The following is an 11,262-nucleotide window of genomic DNA, read 5'->3' as shown; positions in this document are numbered from 1 at the left end:
ATTAGGCTGGCAGGAGGGCAATGAGGGGTGACTAGGCCGGCGGGGGAGGCAGTTAGGAGCGATCAGGATGGCAGGGGGGGCAGTTAGGGGCGACCAGGCCTGCAGGGGGGGCAATAAGGGGTGACCAAGCCAGCATGCAGAGCAGTTAGGGGCGACCAGGCAGGCAGGCAGGTGAGCAAATAGGAGCCAGCGGTCCAGGATTGTGAGAGGGGTATCCAACTGCCAGTTTAGGCCTGATACCGGGATCGGGCCTAAACCAGGAGTCGGACATCCCCCAAGGGGTCCTGGATTGGAGAGGATGCAGGCTGGGCTGAGGGGATTGCCCCTGTGCATGAATTTCATGCATCAGGCCTCTAGTAATAAATAATAATAATAGTTACCCTACATTTGTATCACTCTTCAACTTACTGAGCATGTTTACATGAATCTCATTTCAGGCAGACAATGTAAAAAATCCAGTTTAATTCAATGATGAAATATGACACATTCACTTTTGAATATTGTTTAGTTAAATTATTTAAACTCTTGCTTTCTACAGGGACTCACATTAAGAATACTATTTTAAAATATTGATTTCTAATTAGTGCAGGTATTTGAATGATTCAATAATTATTCCTAAATTTAAGGATGTGACAATGAAATAGAATTTATTCTAATTTCTCCATACCTATAAAGTTGCTTAACGTTTCAAGTAAATCATTCTCTGGAGACCAAAGGAAAGTATTTTGAAACTTTATTCCATGATCTAAGTACACTCTCTTTTGCCAGTTCGATGTTTACTCATTCACTTCCGCTTTATGAGTCACTGAAAATTTTTTTTTTAAATCAGCCAGGGGATGAGGTAAACATTATAATACCATAAACTCATTCCAGTAATATCATTTGTCAAGTTTATGGCCATATAATGACATTGAGTTTAAAAAGTGATTCTAATTTCTCCATACCTATAAAGTTGCTTAACGTTTCAAGTAAATCATTCTCTGGAGACCAAAGGAAAGTATTTTGAAACTTTATTCCATGATCTAAGTACACTCTCTTTTGCCAGTTCGATGTTTACTCATTCACTTCCGCTTTATGAGTCACTGAAATTTTTTTTAAAAAATCATCCAGGGGATGAGATAAATGTTATAATACCATAAACTCATTCCAGTGATATCATTTGTCAAGTTTATGGCCATATAATGAAATTGAGTTTAAAAAGTGATCTCTAATATACCTTTCACTTAAATATCCTATCATTTCCATATCTTTACAGAAGCCAGAAAGAGAAGGTAACCTACTTAATTAATAAATTGATAAATTGACTAACTCATGTGGATGTTTTTATTTTTAAAGCAACATAAGAGGAGAAAAGGCATGCCTTTACTCAAGCCCCAAGGCATTCTTCTAGAAATGTCCAAAAATAGAGAGTCCTGTCTTCTCCCCTGTGAGTCAGCAAGAGTGCTAAGAGCTAAACACAAGCACAGAGACCTACCACCAACACAGGTTTTTCAAGGATAGAAAAGGAGAAATTCTTTCCATATTTAGAAACCATGAATCATCTTTTTAGGATTCACCCCTTAATTTACAAATAAGTAAGCCAAGGCCCAGGAGATGAAGTGACTCGCCCAAAATCTCATAACCACAGACTGGCAGAGCTGGGCCTTGAACTCATGTCCCCTGACCCCCATTCAGTGCTCATCCCAGGATACCATGCTGCATATGTGGGGCATATGAAATGTCATCATTGTGCAGAAATTCTTGAGTTGAATGGCTTTGGGGCCCATGTTGACATTCATGATACCAGTACCAGTTGCTTTGCTTAATGCAGTTCAAAATTGTAATCATATCATCTTTCCTGTAAGAATTTTAAGCATCATCTATTAAACTTAATTTTCATATACACTCTTTTAAAAGATCTAATATCTTTAGTACATCCAGTATTCAATAGGTTAACTCTATTGATTTCTACAATTTTTTGAGGGGTTACAGATCAGGATAACATATCAGGGTCGGGACAAATTCCCATATAAAAAAGGATATTTCTTTTGCCGTGCTGAAAACCAGAACAGCCAGAAAAGCGGGGTTGCCTCTTGACTCTGGCCCTCTTCCCATCTGCTCCAGCATATGTTTTCAGGCTTGTGCCATATTACCTCAGCCATGAGCTATTTTTTTCCACAGGAAGCTGAAATCAATTTGAAAAAAAAAAACAACATAACAGTCCAACTTTCTAAAGTGGACTCTCATGGGCTTTCAGTGCACACTGTGTAAATAAAAGATTTGCTTACGGCTCCTGGAAGGGAAAATGTAAATAGGAACCAGCTGCTTCTCTCCACAGCAGAGGAACACCTGACTTCATTTCCGTCATTACGGTGCTCCTGTGAACGTGCGGAGGCCCAATACCGGTGGCCGTGGTTCCCAAACTTTACTCCACATTTGAATCACCTCAGGATTGTTAGTAAAAGGAAAAACAAAAAATGATGCTTGGTCCCTACCCCCAGATGCTCTGACTTAATTGGGATAGGGAAGGAAGGACCTGGACATCGGGATTTTTGAAAGTTCACCGAAGTGATTCTAATGCGCAGCTGAGTTTGAGAACCATGCCTTATTGGTCTAAAAGGTGGATTTTACCAAGCTCCACTCAGTTCATTCCAGAGGCTCATTCCAGTTCAAGACTAGACTCTGACGCTTACCCAGCTGTGTCTCCACAGGCATGTCACCTAACTTCTCTGAGCCCTAGTTCCCTCATGAGTAAAATGGGAATAAGAATGTTTATTTCCTAGAGCTCTGTGAAGATTAAATGACATATGGATATAGTTTGTTTAGCACATTCGTAGGTGTTTAAAAATGTTTCTGATATAACCATCATTTAAATTCAGAATTCATTAAATTTCAAGTCTTTCAAATAAAGTTTATTCTTTTGTAAAAAAGAAAAGACTATAAATACCATTTATATTTTTAAAATTGTATTTAGTTTTGATTCCATGCTCACCAAGCAATTTTCTGACTCTAATTTGGCTACTATATAAAGAGCTTTTATCCACTCACCATTCCACTAATATTTATTGAGAGTCAGGCTTTATTCTAGGCATGGGAGTACATCAGCAAACAGGAACTATTTCTAAGGGAGGAAGACAAACAATAAACTTAAATAAATTATATGATATGGTAGAAAGTGATGTGCTTTGGATAAAAATAAAGCAGAAAAGGGAGGGTGATGGGGGGTTCTATTAAATTAGAGAAACTTCCTAATTAGATTTGTTCTGATCCACAAGATAGTCGTGTTTTTTTTTAATGGATTGCAGTCTAGTTGTCTTTAAGCTGCAGTAAACTCACTCTCTGTTAATGTCAATATAGTGAATAAAATTACTTCCCATGCATTTCATAAACTCATCATCATTTTTATATAGGTAATTGGTTCCTGAGCAAAAAAGCAACCTAAAAAAATAATGTTGAATTCCTTATTTCAAATAGTCCATGTTCAAAATGCCTTTTCTAATTGAATTCATTTGAAATAGACAAGTGTTTTTATGTTACCAAATCCAGTTGACCTTCTCAGCCAACTGGCACTAGACAGTGAAAATCTCTATATTCATTGTGCTGTAATTGAATAATATCAGCAAGGGGGGCATGAGTCTTTCACATGCTCTAACGTTCATGAGAACAAGGCACTGAAATCAAGGCTCTCCCTACACAGGCAACTGAAGCAAATAGGGGCTAAAAATTGCAGATCTCTTCTCGTATCCACTGTTAGGACAATAGTTTCTCTGTGTTTCTTTGGGGACCAGATAACATGGAGCCCCAGTGGTGGCGCAGGAGTGGGCTTACAAGACAAGGAAGAAAGATTCTCAGGAAGTCATTTAGGTAAATGCAATAGTGGAAATTGGAATATTGTTAAATCTTTTTCTTTCTTTTTGTTAATCACGTTGTAGTTTTTTAATTTCTACAGCCTAGAACTCAGAGGTCAGATATATTTTAGGTCCTTATAGGTGCCCCACAAGGTATCTGTACTTTTCTTTTCTTTTTTAATTCTTTAATATTTTTCAATTACAGTTGACATTCAATATTATTTTGTATTAGTTTCAGATGATGTTAGACAACCATATACTTTACAAAGTGTTCCCCCTGATATTTCCAGTACCCACCTGGCACCATAGATAGTTATTGAAATATTATGGACTATGTTCCCTTACTGTACTTTACATCCCCATGCATAGTTTGTAACTACCAATCTGTACTTCTCAATCCCTTCCCCTTTTTCACCCAGTCTCCCAAACCCTCCCCTCTGTCAACCATTAGTCTGTTCTCTGTATCTATGAGTCTATTCTGTTTGGAACATTGTCAGATTTTTTTAATTGAACTTATTGGGGTGACATTGGTTAATGAAATTATATTGGGTTTCAAGTGTACAATTCTATGATACATCATCTGCATATTGTATTGTGTGTCCACCACTCCAAGTCAAGTTTCCTTCCATCACCATTTACCCTCCTGTTTTCCCTCCCTCATCTCCCTTTCCCTCTGGTAATTACCAAAGTGTTGTCAGTTATGAATTGTTTGGGTTTCGTTTCTTTTGTTTTGTTTTTGCTTAATCCCTTTACCTTTTTCACTCAGCCCCCCAGCCTCCCTCTCCGTATCTCTGAGTCTGTTTCTATTTTGTTTGTTAGTTTATTTTGTTCATTAGATTCCACATATAAGTGTAAATCATATGGTACCCGTCTCTCTCTGACTGGCTTATTTCCCTTAGCATAGTGCTCTCCGGGTCTATCCAAGCTGTTGCAAAAGGTACTATTTCCTTCTTTTTTACAGTGAGTAGTATTCCATTGTGTACATGTACCACCCCAGAGCCACACTAATTAGTCTGTCCCAGATTCTTCCCATTTTTAGGCAGTGTGGAGCCACCAGGAGTTGAGAAGGTGGGGCTTCCAGGAGCCCAGAGAATGGGGTATCTGATCTTCCATGAGGGGAAGGCACCAATCAGGTTCACAGGAAAGTGGGGGGAATGGCCCCTACACTGAAGCGACATAACTCAGTCACTGACACCCTGAGTCTACCCTGAACTGACTCCTCAGCAGAGTGTGAGCTCTGCAGGGTGCAGACAGGGAGTCCAAGGGTGGGGCTATTGCATTCCCCCAGGCTGATGCCATGTGGAAGGGAGTGGGGCATCTGGGGTGAGGGACGATGACTCAGCACAGGATCTTGGTGGCTATCCCTTCAGCTCTCTCCCCAGAGTCACAAGCCCCAGTCTCTCCTCACACGATTCTAGTCTGCTCTGCCCTCCCTCTGCCAGAGCCTAGGGTGAGAGTGGCTGTGAACAAGACTTTGTGTGCTGGTCCATTACAAGGATGCCTGGATTTCTAGTAGACTTCCGTCTCTCCCTGGCAGATGGCGTCCCTGCTGATTGTCATAGCCAGATGTTATGTGCGCACCTCTTCCTGGCATTGTTGCTCTGGGCAGTGAGCCCAGCTTGGGGTTGAGACCCCACATTTCTCAGGGGGAACCTTTGAAGCTTATATCCCTCCAAGATCTCAGATACTGTCCCATGCAAGTGGGACTGGCCACCAGTCCTTTTCAAGTCTCTGGCCTTTCTACCAGTCTCCATGTGGCCTCTTCTGTAAATCCTTAGTTATAAGACTTCTGTTTAGCTAGTCTTCAGATGGCTATTCAGGTTGATTGCTCTATATTTTAGTTGTAATTCCAGTTTGGGACTGGGAGGAAGTAAGTATAACATCCACCTACTCCGCCACCATCTTGGATCCTCAGAACACTGTCAAATCTTAAGGCAGTGTTATTGTTCATGGTCTGTAGTCAGATGTAGCCATGTTCAAACCTGGATCTACTACTTACTAGCCATGTGATCTTCAGCATATCACTTTTATCTGTCTATGCCTTTGTTTCTTTGTCTGTAAAATGAGGATGAAATAGGGGTGCCTCGAAAGGTTGTTGTGAAGAATAAAAGAGATAATGCATTTTGGTGCACAATGTACAGCCCCTGGCACATAAAAAGCACTCAGTACAGGTAGTTCAAAAAGTCTGGGTAGTAGACTAGAGGATATAGGGCTCAAAAGGGGCTCAGAGTAGGTGGTCACCACACTAAGCCTTGGCATTCATTCCTTTTGCAGAGGCCCTGCACTTTGAAAGCCTTTTTTCTTAGGCCATTGGAACTCTCCAGACCCTCCTGTCTCTTAGTACAGACACTCTGAGCATTAGGGACCTCACTTGCTTAAGGGGATGGTTGATTTCTTTGAGACAAAACAAGGATACATCAGTGTTCATGTCTGAATACAGGTGCAATCTTTCAAAATTGTGCAGGTAACAGACACTTGGCAAGATCAGAACCCAAATTCCAGCTCTGTTATTTCCTGTGTGTCCTCAGCCAAGTCACTCAGCCTCTCTGTGCCTTAGTTTCCTCATCTCTAAGTTGATGATAATACCGATTTGTAGGCAACAAGTCACTTAAATGCAATGCCATCAAACAGCAGGTGATGTGTGGTATTCTCCCGCCACAGCTGAGGCCCATCAGAGAATGGTTTACATCCCGGGGAGTTTTACTAGAATAAATTATAAGGCTCACCATCCAAACCTTGAAATGAGGTTTGGACTGCCCTCTTTACCTGAGTTTCTGCATACTCCCTATCAGAACTGAGCTGAAGACTTGCATAGCAGCTTACATAAGCCACACACTTGGGCTTACTTAACATCACTTAGTGATGGATTCTTTTAAATATCTGCCACTCTGATTCAGGTCTTGACCTGACAAGTCTCCTAGGTTTAGAAGAACCATCCGTAACCATAAACAACTCAATCTATGAATTATAAGGACCCACCTATCCAGGAAATTGAATCAAAACTCTGCCAGAACATAACACTATAGTTATTTGTGTAGGGGGAGAATGGCTTCTTGATACTTACCAGTTTGGTCCTGCCTCCTAGAATCTTATCCCCACCCACTCTCCTTGACATCCTGTCCCCCAACAGACACACACACACACACACACACACACACACACACACACACAGATGCACACTACCTCATTAGGGATACCACCACACAAATGCTTGATAATTTCAATATTTTGTCTATGGTTTTTACACGTAGTGTGGTCTTTAAAAAGAGATGCAATGGCTGAACCGGTTTGGCTCAGTGGATAGAGCGTAGGCCTGCGGACTCAAGGGTCCCAGGTTCGATTCCGGTCAAGGGCATGTACCTTGGTTGCGGGCACATCCCCAGTAGGGGGCGTGCAGGAGGCAGCTGATCGATCTCTCTCATCGATGTTTCTAACTCTCTGTCCCTCTTCCTTCTTCTCTGTAAAAAATCAATAAAATATATTTAAAAAAAAAAAAAAGAGATGCAATGGTATTGTGTGAGAGTTTGATATGATTCTCTTGCCTTTCCAGGGAAAACAGAAGCCTATTTGGAAGCCATCAGAAAAAATATTGAATGGCTGAAGAAACACAACACAAAAGGAAATAAAGAAGGTAAGCCTTTTAGTGTGGTTATAAACTGCAAACTTCACCCATTTGCCAGGGGCTGTTGTTAAATAAACATTCCCACAATCAAATTAGGCTGACGTGTCCTCTCAGAGCCCAGAGAGATTCTAGCACTTCTCGGATGCAGAGGGAACCTCCATTTCTCTTATTTTTCAAACCAGCCTTTCAAACAAGGGCATTTCCCCCCCTTTCTTTATTTTATGATGGAAAAAAGTCAAACAAAAGTAGAGAGAATAATATAATGAATCCACATGTGTCCATCACCCACTTTGCCAATCTTGTTTTGTCTACTCCCCCTCCTTTCTTGGAGAATTTTAAACAGAGGCATTTTCTGAGCACATGTTAGGTGCACTCGGCAGTCACGAAAGCAGTCACTCACTCACTTAGAACACGAATCTAACTGGGCTCTGTTCTGAGCGCCAGAGATGAGAAGCACAGTAAATGCAGCACACCCTCCCCCAAGTTGCTCACGGCATCAGCAAAGCACAGCTGGCCCTGTGGGTGCCATCACAGACAGGCATGGTGGTGCAAAGGAGGGCGAGAAAGGGGCACAGAGCCAGTGATCACTGGGAGGAAGGGCTGTGAAAAAGGCTCCGCTGGAAAGGTAAGTGAGGAGAGATGGAGACAGAAGGAGCACTGGGTGCCAAGACATAACGGGACAAACGAGAGTGATGCATTCTGGGAACTGGAGCTATTCAGTTTTTTTCAGGAACACTGGGTGTCTATGGGGCGGACCAGCAGACAGGGCTGGGAACGTGGGCAGGTCAGGAACATGCTTGGCCACCTTGCAAAGGAGGCTTGTTTAGCCAGGGGAACCTAAGTTAGGGCTTACTTAAGCCCTGAGAACTCAGTTACTAGTAAGAATTGAGAAATCTATCTGGCATGTAGTGTTGTTACAGATTGAAAAAATAAGATCCCAGAAGACTGGAGAGAGAGATAGGAGACAAGGATCAAGAGCAGAAATGATGGGGCTTAAACCAGGGCAGGCAGAGGAAATAAAGAAACCTGAGAGCTATGTCAAGTGAGAGAAGTCCAGTATGATTCCCAGGTGTCTAGACAGAGCAGTTGCAAAGTGATGCTTTTAAAATGAGACGAGCGGCGCTTCTTGAACCTTATAGTGCATTCAAAACACATGCAGAGCTTCTACATATGCTGATGCCCAGGGGGCACCAGTAAATTAAAAACTTGAGGGGCAGGACCCAGGCATCAATATTTTTTAACCCACCCCCCCTCTTTCCACGGTGCAGCCAAGTTGGAGAACTGCTGAGATAGAGCCCAGCAGGAGGAAGGCATGTTTTCAGCCCCTTGTTAGCCCGTGGTATCCTAAGTTGAGCAAGATGGAAACAATTATCAGGTCTTCACACATTTTCATTTTATTTGGCTCAACATAATGTGAATTTCCAGGCTGTCAGTTCCATTAAAATTCACATGAACTGTAATTCATCAAACCTGTCATTGATTTGGGAAATGCACCATTGTGTAATGCACCACAAAGGAAGAAAAAGTATAGCATGCTATCAGTGACTGCGAAGACTTGAAAATAAAAATGTTTCTCTTAGGATCAGTGCAATACCATAGGGGCCAAAGTGCATTGCGAAACCAATGTAAATTACATGGTCCAACAATTTGGACTATTTATGTGATTTCTTTCACTGATGAACATATGAATCAGACTCCTGGTCCTACCCAGCAACATCCTGCAATTCAATCTTTTACTTCAAGAAACAACCAACCTAGTGAAGCATGGAACTCTGGTGCTGGCATATGGAAGGCTCTGTGAGCAAACTGAGAACCACAGGATTGAGTTTGACGTTCCCTTCTGCCTGCAGGAGGGGAGGTGACATGCAATACACCCTCCTGCAGGCAAAGCAGAGAGCTTTTTCTCTATGCTCAGCTAGATCATCTCTCAGAGCCTGCGAGGGTCTGGCCCTGGGCCGTGTAGGGGCTGCAGCTGTGTGAAAGGGAGTCTTGCTACACTATTAGCTCCGACTTCCTTAACTTCTGCTCATGCCCTTTGTTTGGCAGGGACCTGGGGGGCCTGAATCTCCTTTCCAAATCCAGGAGAGAAAGGTCCATGTGATGTGACCGTAGGGATGATGGTAAAATCGAATGCAGCCTTTTTTATAAAAGTGTGCTTTGTAAATCACAGCACTAGCTCTTTTGTGCATAACAACCTTAAATCCTCTTTTAAGATGAGCGAGGTGGGCACTGACTGTGTACTCTCGCAACCAGCTGCTGGCCTTTCCCCCACACCAGACTGGCTTTCCCGGCACAGGGTGATAGCTATGTCATAAGGATACATTTCTTCCACTTCAACACGGCGCAGTAGTTTCCCGTCTGCCCATTCAAATCACCTGGACCTCTTCACATCTGTCCTTGGGAGTCTGCCTTTGTCTCACTAAAGCTGTTGATCCTGCAACCAAGTCTGAAGAGTATTAATGTGAACCAGTGAGTGAGCTAGGAATCAGCCAGCGAGGCGAGGTGCACACAAAATGTACGGTCAGCTTGGTTCTCAAGTTTGTGCCTGAGAGAAAAGGAAAGTCAAACAACAACAATAACAACAAACCCAAGCATGTACTGAACGTTTGTTCTGCACCAATTAGATGCTTTACCTTCATGATTAAAGACCGCAGAGTGGTCAAAGCAGTGACTACAGACTGACCTGTTTCAGAACCTGACTCTCCCAGGGCCCGACCATGTGACTAACCTCCTCTGTCCTGTTTCTACGCCTCTGAAATGGAAATACTAATGCTGACCTCATGGAGTTTTGTGAGGAGCAGATCAGATGACAGTTGTAAAGAGCTCAATGCCCAGAGTTCTCTCTGTAACCCTCAAGGCTGTGCCCTAGTGGGGAGCAAATGCTCTCCTTGGTGGAAACAAGCTCTCTCTAAGCCTCTGCTCATCTTGATATGATAAATACCTGGTGCTGGTAGAGAGGTCTTTCAGGCTTAGATTTTGGGTGGGGTTTTTTATGGATTTTTTTTTTCATGCAGGGTCTTAAAGATGTCCAAGGGACCCAAAGTAACTAAAGGGGCTGTGAGTTTTGTACCCCATTCTCTCCTTTACAAATTGAAAGAAGGCAGGGCTCTGGTCCAGAGCCTGCCAGCTGCCAAGATGAATGGCACTGTCTTCACAATCTGGAGGGGTCTCCCAAGTACTGTATGGTATGGAAGACCGCCATGCCCAACCATGAGGGATGTGTGTCATCAATGTTGGTAACTCCAAAGGATGTATTGCATTTAGCCATTAACAATGGTGTTTCTGAAGAATATTAATGCTCACTGTATAAAGTTAAGTGAAAGGGGATAGTTATAAGTTTGTATATATACTGTGATCTCAATTTTGGGTTGAGATAGATATATTTGAAAATCTAAAAGGAAATAAAACAAAATACCAACTGTGGTTAGCTATGATTGATAGAATTCAGGTTATTTCAATTTTATTTTCATGATTTTATCTTTTTTAAAAATAAGCATATAATATTTAAAGAATAAAGGGAAGACATGGTTTTCTTTTTAAGTCTTCAGAAAGGTGCCACAGGCAGCCTCCTTGCTTGGGGATCTCTTTGTTTTTGGTGGGTCGCTTGATGGTGTATATAGGTTTTTGTTTGTTCAGAGAAACCATAAAGAGGTTATGGTTTGGCTTTTTGCTCCATGTATACAATTCAAACAAGGTAATTCTTGTTTTATCAAGGTAATTCTTAATTTGGAATAAAAATGGAAAAGTCGGTTGTCACCTCAACAGGGACTAACCAGTGTAACAAGTTCAAAAAGTCAAAACACCTGGTTCTGA

At 42.0% G+C, this 11,262-nt stretch overlaps 1 protein-coding gene across 2 annotated transcripts in view; it reads left to right on the top strand.

Moving 5' to 3' along the window:
- SCG3 (secretogranin III) overlaps nt 1–11,262 on the top strand; it is a 42,993-nt gene that overhangs the window by 29,409 nt on the left and 2,322 nt on the right. For both annotated transcript variants that reach the window (XM_005863931.2, XM_005863932.2), the window contains exon 11: nt 7,378–7,458. In XM_005863931.2, the coding sequence (XP_005863993.1) occupies nt 7,378–7,458 (81 nt within the window). The remainder of the gene's footprint in view (nt 1–7,377; nt 7,459–11,262) is intronic.

The sequence above is a fragment of the Myotis brandtii genome, unplaced genomic scaffold, assembly GCF_000412655.1.
Source record: "Myotis brandtii unplaced genomic scaffold, ASM41265v1 scaffold182, whole genome shotgun sequence".
In the NCBI taxonomy this organism is placed as follows: Eukaryota; Metazoa; Chordata; class Mammalia; order Chiroptera; family Vespertilionidae; genus Myotis; species Myotis brandtii.
The sequence above is the reverse complement of the archived record's forward strand: the minus strand, read 5'-3'. Positions and strand labels throughout refer to the sequence as shown.